This window comes from Leuresthes tenuis, unplaced genomic scaffold (assembly GCF_036924035.1).
Source record: "Leuresthes tenuis unplaced genomic scaffold, fLeuTen1.0.hap1 SCAF_19, whole genome shotgun sequence".
Lineage (NCBI taxonomy): Eukaryota > Metazoa > Chordata > Actinopteri > Atheriniformes > Atherinopsidae > Leuresthes > Leuresthes tenuis.
In genome coordinates this window covers 27512484-27531195 of record NW_027325373.1, presented here as the reverse complement: position 1 = coordinate 27531195, position 18712 = coordinate 27512484, and the positions used below count along the sequence as shown (strand labels likewise).

Here is an 18712-nt window from a genome sequence, read left to right as displayed (position 1 = left end):
CTAAGGCTGTATTTACTCAATTTGAACTCTGGTAAAGGACCAGTTTTTATTAGGTCCTGATTTGTAAAACCTTGGGATTGAAAGGTTTTTTCACGTGACTGTATGTGGTCCTATTAACTGAAAGATCAGTTGGATTGATTGAGATTTGTTGCTGAATAGCATTTTTTTCTTTTTTTTTTTTTTTTTAAAAGTAGTATATTAGCATTTGGGTGAGGTGTGTATTATAATGTTACAATGCAATCTGAATAAATCCACGAGTTAATTTGAGCTATTTTCTGCGCAGAGCTGATCAGGATATTAAGTTTAAATGAATCTAGTTAAAACAATACATTTTTGTCATACATAGAATTTATTAGTTACTTGATTGTGTTTTTTCAGAAAATGGACACTGCAGGAGTCAAAGTGCTTGAGACAGCTGAGGATATTCAGGAGCGCCGGCAGCAGGTTTTGGACCGCTACCGGCGTTTCAAGGAGTTATCGATTATGCGCCGGCAAAAGCTGGAGGATTCTTACAGCTTTCAGTTCTTCCGTCGTGATGCTGATGAGTTGGAAAAATGGATTCAGGAAAAGCTGCAGATTGCTTCTGATGAGAACTACAAGGACCCCTCCAACCTGCAGGTGAGCTCTTTATATTTCTGTAGCCCTTGTCAGATACCAGACACAGCATTAAAGCCATCTGTTAAAATGATGGCATTCAGACATTGGTCATTTTTGCAGTAGTGCTCCTCAGGGCTTCATTCAGACATGCTTCTGAAAGGGACTGAAAGAGCCGCAGTACACCCTTAATATTTGCCATTTGCACAAGGCCCGACAGTACTAACCACTACACAACTGTGCCGCCCCCTTGTTAGATTATAAAATGTCAAGCAAAGTACTGGAAGAGCATTATTAGCTCTTTTATTTGATTTATAGTTATGTTGAAAGTGAAAGTTTTGAGGTCTGACCTAGTAAAAAAAAAAAAAAACAACTCTTTTACACTGGAAGTCACATTCGCCCATTTTCACACACACACACACACACACACACACTCCATTGGCCTTTTTTAGTTCAGGTTTACAGACTACACAGTGCTGTTTCCGCTATCATTCACACACTGATGGACGCACTAGAGGACATATTGACATGTAGTCCAGGGAAGATGAGAATCCAGCCACCAACTCTCCGACTGGAAGTCGATTGCTCTTCCTCCTGAGTTACAGCTGCTTCCCTGTCTCAAAGGGGTATTACAACACAAGATATTATCATTGCCATTGAAGAAGATGAGGTGGAATTCTTGTTCAGAGTGTAGATGCGTATTATGAACATGACATGCTTTCTCTACACAGGGTAAACTACAGAAACATCAGGCCTTTGAAGCAGAAGTTCAGGCTAATTCCGGGGCCATTATCAAACTTGATGAGACTGGAAACCTCATGATCGCTGAAGGCCACTTTGCCTCTGAGACCATTCGAGTAAGTTACGTTGTGAAAATGGCCCACGTAGTACCGTTTGTCTATGTATTGCAACATACTTTGTCCTGTTTGTGCATTGTAGAGTTAAATTTTATCATTTAGGAGCTAACAGGAAACAAGATAATGTGGAAACATGGCAACACACACAAACCTCACTTTGCTTTGTGTTCTAAATTCCTGCCCGCTGTTAACCCCTTAAATCTAATTCAGTCCTACACGCCATACCGGACACAACAGAGACCAATAGTTACATGTGTCAACATGGCTGAGTATATGCAAGTGTGTTGATTTGTGGTGGGACTCCTGAGTGCTTTGAAAATTGGGCTCTTGACATTCAGTCTTGTTATTCTGTTGGTAGAAAATGAAATTACCTTTTTATTGTATGAAACCTCTTGTTTTCATGTAGGATTTTTAAACAGTAAAAGATAAAACATACGTTTACATCTCTCTGATTCCCTTTTCTGTCGATGCATGTTTAGATCAAGTATAGTCACACACACACACTTTCTCCTGTTCATAATGGTTGAACTTTTCTACTCTTCTCTCCTGTTTACCAGACTCGCCTGGAGGAGCTGCATCGCTTATGGGACCTCCTGCTGCAAAAGACCAAAGAGAAGGGCATGCGTCTATTGCAGGCCCAGAAACTAGTTCAATACCTGCGAGAGTGTGAAGATGCCTTGGACTGGATCAGTGACAAGGTCAGGTTCACATCTGTAGATTTTCCAAAAAATAAAATCCTTTTCAATATTTCTGAGTGTAGATAAATGGCTTGATCTGACCAAGATGTATTGCTTTTTTTTTTAAAGCCATTTCATAAAAAGAGGGAGAGGGTCTGCTTATCTTTTGCATCGTTAGATTTGGTACCACAATTTAAGTTGAAATTGTTATTGTTGTTTAAGCCTTTCAAATTAAAAGCCTACTTTAGGTTAATATTTCCGATCAGATTGCATGTATTTTGTATCTTGTTGAAAATTTCCACTGAGCTTCCTTTCTGTGTGAAATTTTTTTTTTTGAGAGCTGTGCTTTAAGGGTAATTTCTCCTTGTACTTATTGTAAAATTTATTTTAATCATCAGTTATGATGACTTACCATGGCAATGGAGGAATAGTTTATTTCTATAAAACTATAAAAAAGCATTTTGGGCAGGAGCAAGATGAAATTAAGGAAGTTAAACCATTTCATCGCTGAAGTTGTCATGAGGAATGTGAGATCACTAGCGCATGAAATTGAAGAGCTCAAAGCACTAACAAGGAAACAGCGGAAATATCAGGAATGTAGTATTATGTGTTTCACAAAGAAGTGGTTGCTGTAACATACTGGTATCCAATGCCTCTGTTCCCCACTTTCAGACAGTATAGGCAGACAGGGATATCACAAGTAGAGGCAAAATAAAAGGCGGGGCTATAGCAGTACTTGCTAACGACAAAGAGTCTAATCCATGTCACTGTGAAGGAGAGGCTCTATGCCCAGGACACTGAACTGTTAACTCTGATTTTCCATTCATATTTACTACCAAGAGAGTTCATGTCCATGATTTTAGCTTGCCAGCAAAGGTCTCAAAAAGTAATCCCAAATAATAGCATGCTCCCCTTATTCACTTGACCTAAGTCTTATTGAAAACTTGCAGGTCCTCCTCAAAGATAAGATTTACAGTGAGGGAAGAAAGCCAAACTTTTTAAGCAGCATTTAGGAGGCTGTGATTGTTTCTTCAAAGAAAAGAAGGGTCAAAAGGGTGGTGTGAAGTGCTTAGAAGTTAGCCTTACCAAATGTAGACCGTAGTCAGCTTCATTTTAAAAAGGATTTTTTATTTTTATTCGTCCTTTCATTTACTCTTGTTGTGTTTCTTTTTTGTACAAAAAGGAGAAAAAAAACAAGTGAGTTTAAAATATTATTTTGCCATTTAGTTGCCTAACAACCGTGAAATTGTGTCGCTACAGTATTAATTTGTTTTCAATTATATGCTTTTTGACTAAAATATAAATCAACAGACAAACCTGTAGAAAGTTTAAATGTAGGAAGATGTGGAAGAAATCTTCAAAGTCACCTTCAGTTGGTTGGGATGTTGTTTTTGCAGCATGACAACAACTTCACTGATGAGTACACAGGTAACACAGATGAACTCTCAGTACACTTCATGGACACAAACTCACAGCCAGCAGTCCATCATCTGGGCTGCAAAGATGCTCCTTCTCAGCGACATGTCTAGGATTCCACCATCAGTTGTTAACAAGCTCTGTGATCCTCCTCCTTTGCTGTTACCGCTCTGTCTGCAGTCTCTGTTTGTAGTTTTAAAGGTGAGAAGATGGGCTTTAGAGTTGGAGCTATGTTGCAATGAAAATTATTTTAGCGCTCCTTGATCTTCCTGCTGGGTCCTCATCAGGGGTCCAAGCTTGTCCATTTTATCTGCCTGTGATCTCACACTTTCATGATGATCAAGGGGGAAAGTGGTTTAACCCTCTTTCACCTTTTTCTCCATTTTCTTCCTGCTCTGCATTCTAGACGTCTCCTCTTTAACTCTTCTGAAGGCTTCTTAAGGCATTTCTTGGACTTTGAAAAGCTTAGTGAGCTGCTCCAACAAGTTAATAACTTTCATGTAACCATGTTGCCATGTTTACTCATCTTAACAGACATTGGTTTAAGGTTCACTATGGGATCCATCGAAAGGATTGCATGGGCTCAGAAGTAACATAAATTATACGGTGTACAATTTGCCTCATGGTTGCTGTGTATGAAAGCACTTACAGTTGTTCATCCACCTTCCTTATAGGAGGCCATGGCCACCTCTGAGGAGCTGGGCCAGGACCTGGAGCATGTGGAACTTCTGCAGAAGAAATTTGAGGAGTTCCAGACAGATCTGGCTGCCCACGAGGAACGTGTGAATGAGGTGAACCAGTTGGCATCGAGGCTTATCCAGGAAGCGCATCCCGAAGCTGAGCTCATAATTCGCAAGCAGGACGAGGTCAACACAGCCTGGCAGCGTCTTAAAGGCCTGGCCCAGCAGAGGCAGTCCAAGCTGTTTGGGGCTGCTGAGGTGCAGCGCTTCAACAGGTAGACGGCATCAGAAAAACACTGTGGATTGTAGATTTCTATGTTAATCCCTTCCCATTCTGAGTAAATGGCTCCATGGCTTATTTAAAGTAAATTCAAAGCTGTTCTGGAAGATGGTAATGAGTTGTGTGTTTGGTGCCAACTACAGGGATGTTGATGAGACCATCAGTTGGATCAAGGAGAAGGAGCAGTTGATGGCCTCTGATGACTTTGGTCGTGACCTGGCCAGTGTGCAAGCTCTGCTCCGCAAACACGAGGGTCTGGAGAGGGACCTGGCTGCTTTGGAGGATAAAGTAGGATATATGCTGCTCTGCAGAATCTCACCGTATATAAAGAATGACCATAACATTGCTAATATAATGTCTTATTTGAATCAGGTTAATACACTGGGTGGTGATGCAGAGCGCTTGCAGCATACACACCCCCTCAATGCTTCCCAGATTCACCTGAAGAAGGATGAACTCATCACCAACTGGGAGCAGATCCGCACTTTGGCCGCCGAGCGCCATGCCCACCTAAATGACTCTTATCGGTAAAATACTAGGCACCGCATTCCTTTTACCCAACCTAACCATAATCAATCATCCTATAATAATTGTTGAGGGAAAAAAACTTAAAATAATTCCATTTGGGATGAAGTATTCTTTTATTTAATTTTCATTTAGTTTTATTTTATACCAGCATTATGTCCTAAGATTGTTAGTATAAGAGCAACAAAGGTAACATAACTATCTTTTTCTACTTGACAATATCAAATTTTCACATTATAAAATTTATATATCTATATCACATTTCAGTGACAATACTTAAGTAAAGTTAGACTGCATCAAATAGCTACTTTATTACACATTTCTCCTCTAAAGTCTTCTTCCCTTTTATTACAATATTTCAGGTTGCAGCGTTTCACAGCTGACTTCAGGGATCTTACAAGCTGGGTGACAGAGATGAAGGCTCTGATCAATGCTGATGAACTGGCCAGTGACGTTGCTGGAGCTGAGGCTCTGTTAGACCGCCACCAGGAGCATAAAGTGAAATTCCTTCTCTTACGAAGTCTTTAGTTTTAATGACGATTGACTACAAAATGAAATATTATGTATTATTATGTAACTGTTATGTAATGTCCTCCCCAAATCTTTCTTAGGGAGAAATTGATGCCCATGAGGATAGTTTTAGAGCCACAGATGAAGCTGGCCAAGCCTTGCTAAGTACAGGACACTATGCTTCTGAAGAGGTCAAGGAAAAGGTGGGGGCATATTGGCATATATGTATGTATGTATGTTTATATGTGTATATATATATATATATATATATATATATGCTGCAGCAAAGCTAAGTCTGAATCTGTACCAGGAAAGTCCATGACAAAATCCGGTGTACTGCAAAAAGACCCAGAAGCACACAGTTTTAAAGTTCACATAGTTCTCCAGTGCTGTTCAATACTAGTGCTTGTTTGTGTGCAGCTTGGCAGCCTTGCTGAAGAGAAGGAGTCTCTGCTTGAATTGTGGGAGGTACGCAGGCAGCAGTATGAACAGTGCATGGACCTGCAGCTCTTCTACAGGGACACTGAGCAAGTCGACAACTGGATGAGCAAGCAAGAGGTAACTTATAACACTGGTAACACCTTTCAAAAGGAAAAATGTAAACTGGTTTGAAGTGGCCTGTAGAGGTGATGTGCAAGTTATAATGGTGTACTTGATTGTGTAGGCTTTCCTACTAAATGAAGATCTTGGTGACTCCTTGGACAGTGTAGAGGCATTGCTGAAAAAACATGAAGATTTTGAGAAGTCACTAAGTGCTCAAGAAGAGAAAATTACTGTAAGTTACTTCATTTTGAACACTTTACCCTGCTGTCATTTGTTTATATGCAACAATCTCTGAACTATTTTTCATAAGGTCTTCTTTTTGTACATTTCCAGGCTCTGGATGAATTTGCCACTAAACTGATTCAGAACAGCCACTATGCCAAGGAGGATGTGGCTACACGCAGAGATGCTGTAAGTGCTGCTGTCATTTTCCCAAAGTAAAATGTAGAAAGAAAGCTCCTCAAATATAACTGTGAAGAAAGGTCATTTTTCCCCAGAAGTAAAATTTTAACACATTTTAGATCAAATGTAATCCTTTGAAATATTTCAAGTGTTAGCCCTTGCCTATCCCCTGGAGACAGCTACATCTGCAGTTGTTGAATTCCTGTGATGCTTTTTTACTATACAGGATAACCAACAAGTATATTGTATCCCTAGTTTTCCTGAAACCACTCTCCTGAAATAACACCAGTCAGCTGCATAATATTGAATATTGATCTTGCGGAGTCATTGCCAAGAGACCTACTGTTGCTTATTGGCATTATTGGTCATATGAAACTTTCAGGTTCTAACACAGATACTTTACCACTACATCTCCTTAAAGAGGTTCTCCCGACTATTGGATTTCTCCATCCTGGACAATAATATTGTTAATAGCAACCTTATCTCTAGTGTTTTTCCTGCAGCTTTTAAACATGCTGTTGTACAACTACTAATCAAAGAATTCAGACCAATTTCTGAACTTAAATTCCTCTCAAAGATTTTAAAGAAATGTCTTTTTATCTAGTTGAATGCCTTTTTAGACAGGAATGGTATCCTTGAGGCTTTCCAGTCTGTATTTTAAACCCGACACAGCACAGAAACAGCCCTTTTAAGAGTCTTTAACAATAATCTTTTTGCAAGTGACTAAATTCTGGTGGTAATTCTGTTACCTGCTTGCGTTTAGATTTAACTTCTGCGTTTGACGCTGTTGAGCACAGTGTCCTTATTTCATGCCTGGAGCATTGGGTGGGCATCAAAAGGTGCAGTCTTAGACTGGTTTTGTTCATGCTTGACAGACTGAAGCTTACGTGCTGAGTTAGACCAAATATTTCAAGGATCGCAGTGAATTCTTTAGCTTGCTTGTTATGGGCTACATCCACGTTCACATTCCAGCCCCCTGTTATGACTAATGGTCAAAAGCAGTGCACACAGCTGAAAGTGGTTCAGTAAAATCATCAAAACAATTCTGTGGTGGTTTGTAAATGGTGATATAAAGTATGGAAGATTGTTTTATCTCCATTTGAAAAAACCCCAAATGACAATTTGTGGGTGGGTACATTGTCCCTGAACATGGCACAAACACCCCCACCCCTCTGGTTTTCTTGTGTTTCAGACACAAAATTGAAGTGAGGCGGACTAGACTCACTAGACGCTGTGTTCTTGCAAAGGATTTGGATAAGATTTCTGTGGTTGGACAGTCTGTCTGTCCCTCTTTTCACTCCATCCCTGGACCTCTGGTTGAGATGGGGTTTGCCAACACAGAGGCCCTTAGCGTCCTAGACAACAGCATTGATGCTGTTTGAAATAACGGGGGGGTGGAAAGGCTGAGGAAGGAGAGGGGCATGATGCTTCTTTGAGGATATAATTCTTGCTCTTGGCATGTTTGGCGTGAGAGGAACCATTTTAATTCCTGATTTCACCAAGCATGGGTGACAGTGGAGAAGAGAACAATAATGAAACATTTGTGAAGGAGATAGATGTAGCAGGTGGGTCCCAGGCCTGTGGTGAGGGCGTTGGAGGAGCTGCTGAATCCTGTGTTCGGGATGCTGGAGGTGCTGCAGTAGTTGGACAGCCATGTGTTCAACTGAAGCAGCCGGCTGAATTACTTTATCCTCCTGTTGATGTTTGGGAGAGGTCCACTAATGAGCCACATTATCAAGACTCTTTTCTTAAGATTTCAGACTGATTCTCTCTGATGTCCACTGCACCCACGTGCACAATCAGCTGTTTAAACCCCTTGGATTTTTGCCAGTACCTTGGGTAGTAGTTTGACGTCAGAGACAGTGGCTCTTGGATAGCTACAAGTAACTACTCTGTTTATGTTAGATATGGCTCTGTCTCCAAGCACAAGAGTATCTTTGACCATTGCACAGGGCATCTGTCCATCTGCTGCTTTGTACCGTCTCTCTGTCTGTTACACTCAGTCACATTTGGCTCTGACGGTGGTAAAAATCTGTTTAACTTTATTCCGGATGATGTTACATATCCTCCATTGATACCAACAGTTGGACGTTTCTTCGGCTTAGCACCAAGTCCATCATAAGTGTCTTTACAGAGTCTTGGAAAAGACACTGTAAAGACTTCTTACATCTTACATCTATCTGTCAGCCTATAGGCTGAAAATGTTCAGTTTCGCGCCCATTTGAATCAATTTTTTTTACTTTGAAGAAAAAGTGGCATCCCTACCACCAAATGATAAAGCAGTTGGCATTTTGGTTTTTTAATATGTCCGTTAATAAATAAACTTTTCTATCATTATCTTGTCACTTTATAGTTGCTCAGCCGCCGCAATGCTCTGCATGAGCGTGCTCAGTCTCGTCGTGCTGCCTTGGAGGACTCTTTCCACCTCCAGCAGTTCTTCAGGGACTCTGATGAGCTCAAGAGTTGGATCAATGAGAAGATGAAGACTGCCACCGATGAGTCTTACAAGGTAGTTTTTATTTTCCCCAGAAAGTTGGATATCTTCCACTGTAGTGATGTGTACTCACTTTTGAAATACATCTGCATTACATTCTTTTTCTGTTTGCTCAATCCTTTAATTCCTGTGACTTTGTTCTCCTGACAACAGGACCCCTCCAACCTGCAAGGCAAGGTGCAGAAGCACCAAGCCTTTGAGGCTGAGCTGTCAGCCAATCAGAGCCGCATTGATGCCCTACAGAAATCTGGCCAAGAGCTGCTGGATGGAAAACATTATGCTTCAGCTGAGGTGGCTGGCCGCATGGAGGAGGTCAGCTCTCAGTGGAAGAAACTGCTGGAAGCCACTGAACTCAAAGGTATTCTAAGGTTTTTAAAACTGAGTTTTTTTTTTTTAGATTTTTAAAAAAAAATGTATTGCTTATGTATAGACTGGATTTTAATCAAGAACATAAATTTAAATAAAATATACATGGTTATAAAAAAAATTACAAGCTCTTTGTAGAAACAATTCAATTTTAAAAATAAAAGTAAAAGGTTAATAGCAATAATGCTTTTTATGTGTAAATGGTAATGAGTTAAGAATGAAGTACCACACCCCAATTACAGAGAGTTGATCAAGTAAACAGCCTTAACTATTTTGATTGTGGCTTTGTTTCAGATCCATTTTTCTTGAGCTATTATGTCTTTATCTCCAGGTATCAAGCTACGTGAGGCCAACCAGCAGCAGCAGTTCAACAGGAATGTAGAAGACATTGAGCTTTGGCTATATGAAGTTGAGGGCCACTTGGCTTCAGACGACTATGGAAAAGACCTGACAAGTGTGCAGAACTTGCAGAAAAAACATGCATTGCTGGAGGCTGATGTGGCTGCTCACCAGGTACCCAGCACTCAACATAATTTATTTGAGATCATCAGATGCTGTTTGTATAGTTGTACATATTACATGTATGCAAACATTTACATAAAATATGTATGGCGAGGTCTAGCAGAATAGCAGATAAGCCTATGGCTGCTAAGGAAGGCATCATGAGTCCATAGACCAAGTTTGGTGTTTGCGATGAACTCGTCTTCATCCAGGGATTCCAACGGTACCTCATTTGTCCAATTTGAACCAACGGCTCCATAGTTATGAGCAAAATGCATTTTTGCTAAATATAGCGCCCCCTAAAGGTCAAAGGTCACCACCATTCTTGGGCCTCTTAAAGAAGGAGTCATGAGTCAGTGTTAGAAGTTTGATGTCAAAAGACAAACCGGTTGCTGAGATACGGCTACGCTGCTAGACCCCTAATAATAGGAAAAATAGCTAAAACAATAGGTGTCTGCAGCTATGCTGCTAGACCCCTAATAATAGGAAAAATAGCTAAAACAATAGGTGTCTGCAGCTACGCTGCTAGACCCCTAATAATAGGAAAAATAGCTAAAACAATAGGAGTCTGCAGCTACGCTGCTAGACCCCTAATAATAGGAAAAATAGCTAAAACAATAGGTGTCTGCAGCTATGCTGCTAGACCCCTAATAATAGGAAAAATAGCTAAAACAATAGGAGTCTGCAGCTACGCTGCTAGACCCCTAATAATAGGAAAAATAGCTAAAACAATAGGTGTCTGCAGCTACGCTGCTAGACCCCTGATAATAGGAAAAATAGCTAAAACAATAGGAGTCTGCAGCTACGCTGCTAGACCCCTGATAATAGGAAAAATAGCTAAAACAATAGGTGTCTGCAGCTACGCTGCTAGACCCCTAATAATAGGAAAAATAGCTAAAACAATAGGTGTCTGCAGCTACGCTGCTAGACCCCTAATAATAGGAAAAATAGCTAAAACAATAGGAGTCTGCAGCTACGCTGCTAGACCCCTAATGATAGGAAAAATAGCTAAAACAATAGGTGTCTGCAGCTACGCTGCTAGACCCCTAATAATAGGAAAAATAGCTAAAACAATAGGTGTCTGCAGCTACGCTGCTAGACCCCTAATAATAGGAAAAATAGCTAAAACAATAGGTGTCTGCAGCTACGCTGCTAGACCCCTAATGATAGGAAAAATAGCTAAAACAATAGGAGTCTGCAGCTACGCTGCTAGACCCCTAATAATAGGAAAAATAGCTAAAACAATAGGTGTCTGCAGCTACGCTGCTAGACCCCTAATAATAGAAAAATAGCTAAAACAATAGGAGTCTGCAGCTACGCTGCTAGACCCCTAATGATAGGAAAAATAGCTAAAACAATAGGAGTCTGCAGCTACGCTGCAAGACCCCTAATAATAGGAAAAATAGCTAAAACAATAGGTGTCTGCAACTACGCTGCTAGACCCCTAATGATAGGAAAAATAGCTAAAACAATAGGTGTCTGCAGCTACGCTGCTAGACCCCTAATAATAGGAAAAATAGCTAAAACAATAGGTGTCTGCAGCTACGCTGCTAGACCCCTAATGATAGGAAAAATAGCTAAAACAATAGGTGTCTGCAGCTACGCTGCTAGACCCCTAATAATAGAAAAATAGCTAAAACAATAGGAGTCTGCAGCTACGCTGCTAGACCCCTAATGATAGGAAAAATAGCTAAAACAATAGGAGTCTGCAGCTACGCTGCAAGACCCCTAATAATAGGAAAAATAGCTAAAACAATAGGTGTCTGCAGCTACGCTGCTAGACCCCTAATAGTAGGAAAAATAGCTAAAACAATAGGAGTCTGCAGCTACGCTGCTAGACCCCTAATAATAGGAAAAATAGCTAAAACAATAGGTGTCTGCAGCTACGCTGCTAGACCCCTAATAATAGGAAAAATAGCTAAAACAATAGGTGTCTGCAGCTACGCTGCTAGACCCCTAATAATAGGAAAAATAGCTAAAACAATAGGAGTCTGCAGCTACGCTGCTAGACCCCTAATAATAGGAAAAATAGCTAAAACAATAGGTGTCTGCAGCTACGCTGCTAGACCCCTGATAATAGGAAAAATAGCTAAAACAATAGGTGTCTGCAGCTACGCTGCTAGACCCCTAATAATAGGAAAAATAGCTAAAACAATAGGTGTCTGCAGCTACGCTGCTAGACCCCTAATGATAGGAAAAATAGCTAAAACAATAGGAGTCTGCAGCTACGCTGCTAGACCCCTAATAATAGGAAAAATAGCTAAAACAATAGGAGTCTGCAGCTACGCTGCTAGACCCCTAATGATAGGAAAAATAGCTTAAACAATAGGAGTCTGCAGCTACGCTGCTAGACCCCTAATAATAGGAAAAATAGCTAAAACAATAGGTGTCTGCAGCTACGCTGCTAGACCCCTAATAATAGGAAAAATAGCTAAAACAATAGGTGTCTGCAGCTACGCTGCTAGACCCCTAATAATAGGAAAAATAGCTAAAACAATAGGAGTCTGCAGCTACGCTGCTAGACCCCTAATAATAGGAAAAATAGCTAAAACAATAGGTGTCTGCAGCTACGCTGCTAGACCCCTAATGATAGGAAAAATAGCTAAAACAATAGGTGTCTGCAGCTACGCTGCTAGACCCCTAATGATAGGAAAAATAGCTAAAACAATAGGTGTCTGCAGCTACGCTGCTAGACCCCTAATAATAGGAAAAATAGCTAAAACAATAGGTGTCTGCAGCTACGCTGCTAGACCCCTAATAATAGGAAAAATAGCTAAAACAATAGGAGTCTGCAGCTACGCTGCTAGACCCCTAATGATAGGAAAAATAGCTAAAACAATAGGTGTCTGCAGCTACGCTGCTAGACCCCTAATAATAGGAAAAATAGCTAAAACAATAGGTGTCTGCAGCTACGCTGCTAGACCCCTAATAATAGGAAAAATAGCTAAAACAATAGGTGTCTGCAGCTACGCTGCTAGACCCCTAATGATAGGAAAAATAGCTAAAACAATAGGTGTCTGCAGCTACGCTGCTAGACCCCTAATAATAGGAAAAATAGCTAAAACAATAGGAGTCTGCAGCTACGCTGCTAGACCCCTAATAATAGGAAAAATAGCTAAAACAATAGGTGTCTGCAGCTACGCTGCTAGACCCCTAATAATAGAAAAATAGCTAAAACAATAGGAGTCTGCAGCTACGCTGCTAGACCCCTAATGATAGGAAAAATAGCTAAAACAATAGGAGTCTGCAGCTACGCTGCAAGACCCCTAATAATAGGAAAAATAGCTAAAACAATAGGTGTCTGCAACTACGCTGCTAGACCCCTAATAATAGGAAAAATAGCTAAAACAATAGGAGTCTGCAGCTACGCTGCTAGACCCCTAATGATAGGAAAAATAGCTAAAACAATAGGTGTCTGCAGCTACGCTGCTAGACCCCTAATGATAGGAAAAATAGCTAAAACAATAGGTGTCTGCAGCTACGCTGCTAGACCCCTAATGATAGGAAAAATAGCTAAAACAATAGGTGTCTGCAGCTACGCTGCTAGACCCCTAATAATAGGAAAAATAGCTAAAACAATAGGTGTCTGCAGCTACGCTGCTAGACCCCTAATGATAGGAAAAATAGCTAAAACAATAGGAGTCTGCAGCTACGCTGCTAGACCCCTAATGATAGGAAAAATAGCTAAAACAATAGGTGTCTGCAGCTACGCTGCTAGACCCCTAATAATAGGAAAAATAGCTAAAACAATAGGTGTCTGCAGCTACGCTGCTAGACCCCTAATAATAGGAAAAATAGCTAAAACAATAGGTGTCTGCAGCTACGCTGCTAGACCCCTAATGATAGGAAAAATAGCTAAAACAATAGGTGTCTGCAGCTACGCTGCTAGACCCCTAATAATAGGAAAAATAGCTAAAACAATAGGTGTCTGCAGCTACGCTGCTAGACCCCTAATGATAGGAAAAATAGCTAAAACAATAGGTGTCTGCAGCTACGCTGCTAGACCCCTAATAATAGAAAAATAGCTAAAACAATAGGAGTCTGCAGCTACGCTGCTAGACCCCTAATGATAGGAAAAATAGCTAAAACAATAGGAGTCTGCAGCTACGCTGCAAGACCCCTAATAATAGGAAAAATAGCTAAAACAATAGGTGTCTGCAGCTACGCTGCTAGACCCCTAATAATAGGAAAAATAGCTAAAACAATAGGAGTCTGCAGCTACGCTGCTAGACCCCTAATAATAGGAAAAATAGCTAAAACAATAGGAGTCTGCAGCTACGCTGCTAGACCCCTAATAATAGGAAAAATAGCTAAAACAATAGGAGTCTGCAGCTACGCTGCTAGACCCCTAATAATAGGAAAAATAGCTAAAACAATAGGTGTCTGCAGCTATGCTGCTAGACCCCTAATAATAGGAAAAATAGCTAAAACAATAGGAGTCTGCAGCTACGCTGCTAGACCCCTAATAATAGGAAAAATAGCTAAAACAATAGGTGTCTGCAGCTACGCTGCTAGACCCCTGATAATAGGAAAAATAGCTAAAACAATAGGAGTCTGCAGCTACGCTGCTAGACCCCTGATAATAGGAAAAATAGCTAAAACAATAGGTGTCTGCAGCTACGCTGCTAGACCCCTAATAATAGGAAAAATAGCTAAAACAATAGGTGTCTGCAGCTACGCTGCTAGACCCCTAATGATAGGAAAAATAGCTAAAACAATAGGAGTCTGCAGCTACGCTGCTAGACCCCTAATAATAGGAAAAATAGCTAAAACAATAGGAGTCTGCAGCTACGCTGCTAGACCCCTAATAATAGGAAAAATAGCTTAAACAATAGGAGTCTGCAGCTACGCTGCTAGACCCCTAATAATAGGAAAAATAGCTAAAACAATAGGTGTCTGCAGCTACGCTGCTAGACCCCTAATAATAGGAAAAATAGCTAAAACAATAGGTGTCTGCAGCTACGCTGCTAGACCCCTAATAATAGGAAAAATAGCTAAAACAATAGGAGTCTGCAGCTACGCTGCTAGACCCCTAATAATAGGAAAAATAGCTAAAACAATAGGTGTCTGCAGCTACGCTGCTAGACCCCTAATGATAGGAAAAATAGCTAAAACAATAGGTGTCTGCAGCTACGCTGCTAGACCCCTAATGATAGGAAAAATAGCTAAAACAATAGGTGTCTGCAGCTACGCTGCTAGACCCCTAATGATAGGAAAAATAGCTAAAACAATAGGTGTCTGCAGCTACGCTGCTAGACCCCTAATAATAGGAAAAATAGCTAAAACAATAGGTGTCTGCAGCTACGCTGCTAGACCCCTAATAATAGGAAAAATAGCTAAAACAATAGGAGTCTGCAGCTACGCTGCTAGACCCCTAATGATAGGAAAAATAGCTAAAACAATAGGTGTCTGCAGCTACGCTGCTAGACCCCTAATAATAGGAAAAATAGCTAAAACAATAGGTGTCTGCAGCTACGCTGCTAGACCCCTAATAATAGGAAAAATAGCTAAAACAATAGGTGTCTGCAGCTACGCTGCTAGACCCCTAATGATAGGAAAAATAGCTAAAACAATAGGTGTCTGCAGCTACGCTGCTAGACCCCTAATAATAGGAAAAATAGCTAAAACAATAGGAGTCTGCAGCTACGCTGCTAGACCCCTAATAATAGGAAAAATAGCTAAAACAATAGGTGTCTGCAGCTACGCTGCTAGACCCCTAATAATAGAAAAATAGCTAAAACAATAGGAGTCTGCAGCTACGCTGCTAGACCCCTAATGATAGGAAAAATAGCTAAAACAATAGGAGTCTGCAGCTACGCTGCAAGACCCCTAATAATAGGAAAAATAGCTAAAACAATAGGTGTCTGCAACTACGCTGCTAGACCCCTAATAATAGGAAAAATAGCTAAAACAATAGGTGTCTGCAGCTACGCTGCTAGACCCCTAATAATAGGAAAAATAGCTAAAACAATAGGAGTCTGCAGCTACGCTGCTAGACCCCTAATAATAGGAAAAATAGCTAAAACAATAGGTGTCTGCAGCTACGCTGCTAGACCCCTAATAATAGGAAAAATAGCTAAAACAATAGGAGTCTGCAGCTACGCTGCTAGACCCCTAATAATAGGAAAAATAGCTAAAACAATAGGTGTCTGCAGCTACGCTGCTAGACCCCTAATGATAGGAAAAATAGCTAAAACAATAGGTGTCTGCAGCTACGCTGCTAGACCCCTAATGATAGGAAAAATAGCTAAAACAATAGGTGTCTGCAGCTACGCTGCTAGACCCCTAATAATAGGAAAAATAGCTAAAACAATAGGTGTCTGCAGCTACGCTGCTAGACCCCTAATAATAGGAAAAATAGCTAAAACAATAGGAGTCTGCAGCTACGCTGCTAGACCCCTAATGATAGGAAAAATAGCTAAAACAATAGGTGTCTGCAGCTACGCTGCTAGACCCCTAATAATAGGAAAAATAGCTAAAACAATAGGTGTCTGCAGCTACGCTGCTAGACCCCTAATAATAGGAAAAATAGCTAAAACAATAGGTGTCTGCAGCTACGCTGCTAGACCCCTAATGATAGGAAAAATAGCTAAAACAATAGGTGTCTGCAGCTACGCTGCTAGACCCCTAATAATAGGAAAAATAGCTAAAACAATAGGAGTCTGCAGCTACGCTGCTAGACCCCTAATAATAGGAAAAATAGCTAAAACAATAGGTGTCTGCAGCTACGCTGCTAGACCCCTAATAATAGGAAAAATAGCTAAAACAATAGGAGTCTGCAGCTACGCTGCTAGACCCCTAATGATAGGAAAAATAGCTAAAACAATAGGTGTCTGCAGCTACGCTGCTAGACCCCTAATAATAGGAAAAATAGCTAAAACAATAGGTGTCTGCAGCTACGCTGCTAGACCCCTAATGATAGGAAAAATAGCTAAAACAATAGGAGTCTGCAGCTACGCTGCTAGACCCCTAATGATAGGAAAAATAGCTAAAACAATAGGTGTCTGCAGCTACGCTGCTAGACCCCTAATAATAGGAAAAATAGCTAAAACAATAGGTGTCTGCAGCTACGCTGCTAGACCCCTAATATAGGAAAAATAGCTAAAACAATAGGTGTCTGCAGCTACGCTGCTAGACCCCTAATGATAGGAAAAATAGCTAAAACAATAGGTGTCTGCAGCTACGCTGCTAGACCCCTAATAATAGGAAAAATAGCTAAAACAATAGGTGTCTGCAGCTACGCTGCTAGACCCCTAATGATAGGAAAAATAGCTAAAACAATAGGTGTCTGCAGCTACGCTGCTAGACCCCTAATAATAGAAAAATAGCTAAAACAATAGGAGTCTGCAGCTACGCTGCTAGACCCCTAATGATAGGAAAAATAGCTAAAACAATAGGAGTCTGCAGCTACGCTGCAAGACCCCTAATAATAGGAAAAATAGCTAAAACAATAGGTGTCTGCAGCTACGCTGCTAGACCCCTAATAGTAGGAAAAATAGCTAAAACAATAGGAGTCTGCAGCTACGCTGCTAGACCCCTAATAATAGGAAAAATAGCTAAAACAATAGGTGTCTGCAGCTACGCTGCTAGACCCCTAATAATAGGAAAAATAGCTAAAACAATAGGTGTCTGCAGCTACGCTGCTAGACCCCTAATAATAGGAAAAATAGCTAAAACAATAGGAGTCTGCAGCTACGCTGCTAGACCCCTAATAATAGGAAAAATAGCTAAAACAATAGGTGTCTGCAGCTACGCTGCTAGACCCCTGATAATAGGAAAAATAGCTAAAACAATAGGTGTCTGCAGCTACGCTGCTAGACCCCTAATAATAGGAAAAATAGCTAAAACAATAGGTGTCTGCAGCTACGCTGCTAGACCCCTAATGATAGGAAAAATAGCTAAAACAATAGGAGTCTGCAGCTACGCTGCTAGACCCCTAATAATAGGAAAAATAGCTAAAACAATAGGAGTCTGCAGCTACGCTGCTAGACCCCTAATAATAGGAAAAATAGCTAAAACAATAGGAGTCTGCAGCTACGCTGCTAGACCCCTAATAATAGGAAAAATAGCTAAAACAATAGGTGTCTGCAGCTACGCTGCTAGACCCCTAATAATAGGAAAAATAGCTAAAACAATAGGTGTCTGCAGCTACGCTGCTAGACCCCTAATAATAGGAAAAATAGCTAAAACAATAGGAGTCTGCAGCTACGCTGCTAGACCCCTAATAATAGGAAAAATAGCTAAAACAATAGGTGTCTGCAGCTACGCTGCTAGACCCCTAATGATAGGAAAAATAGCTAAAACAATAGGTGTCTGCAGCTACGCTGCTAGACCCCTAATGATAGGAAAAATAGCTAAAACAATAGGTGTCTGCAGCTACGCTGCTAGACCCCTAATAATAGGAAAAATAGCTAAAACAATAGGTGTCTGCAGCTACGCTGCTAGACCCCTAATAATAGGAAAAATAGCTAAAACAATAGGAGTCTGCAGCTACGCTGCTAGACCCCTAATGATAGGAAAAATAGCTAAAACAATAGGTGTCTGCAGCTACGCTGCTAGACCCCTAATAATAGGAAAAATAGCTAAAACAATAGGTGTCTGCAGCTACGCTGCTAGACCCCTAATAATAGGAAAAATAGCTAAAACAATAGGTGTCTGCAGCTACGCTGCTAGACCCCTAATGATAGGAAAAATAGCTAAAACAATAGGTGTCTGCAGCTACGCTGCTAGACCCCTAATAATAGGAAAAATAGCTAAAACAATAGGAGTCTGCAGCTACGCTGCTAGACCCCTAATAATAGGAAAAATAGCTAAAACAATAGGTGTCTGCAGCTACGCTGCTAGACCCCTAATAATAGAAAAATAGC

The 18712-nt window shown here is 40.6% G+C and overlaps 1 protein-coding gene across 5 annotated transcripts in view; it reads left to right on the top strand.

The window, feature by feature from the left end:
• The window catches only part of sptan1 (spectrin alpha, non-erythrocytic 1), a 56521-nt gene that overhangs the window by 8797 nt on the left and 29012 nt on the right, over positions 1–18712 (top strand). For all 5 annotated transcript variants that reach the window (XM_072371591.1, XM_072371590.1, XM_072371589.1 and 2 more), the window contains exons 2-15: positions 379–618; positions 1326–1451; positions 2009–2149; positions 4219–4499; positions 4648–4792; positions 4877–5031; positions 5392–5527; positions 5641–5742; positions 5960–6097; positions 6204–6314; positions 6416–6493; positions 8838–8993; positions 9132–9336; positions 9676–9857. In XM_072371591.1, coding sequence (XP_072227692.1) covers positions 382–618; positions 1326–1451; positions 2009–2149; positions 4219–4499; positions 4648–4792; positions 4877–5031; positions 5392–5527; positions 5641–5742; positions 5960–6097; positions 6204–6314; positions 6416–6493; positions 8838–8993; positions 9132–9336; positions 9676–9857 — 2193 coding nt within the window. In that variant the 5' untranslated portion in view covers positions 379–381. The remainder of the gene's footprint in view (positions 1–378; positions 619–1325; positions 1452–2008; positions 2150–4218; positions 4500–4647; positions 4793–4876; positions 5032–5391; positions 5528–5640; positions 5743–5959; positions 6098–6203; positions 6315–6415; positions 6494–8837; positions 8994–9131; positions 9337–9675; positions 9858–18712) is intronic.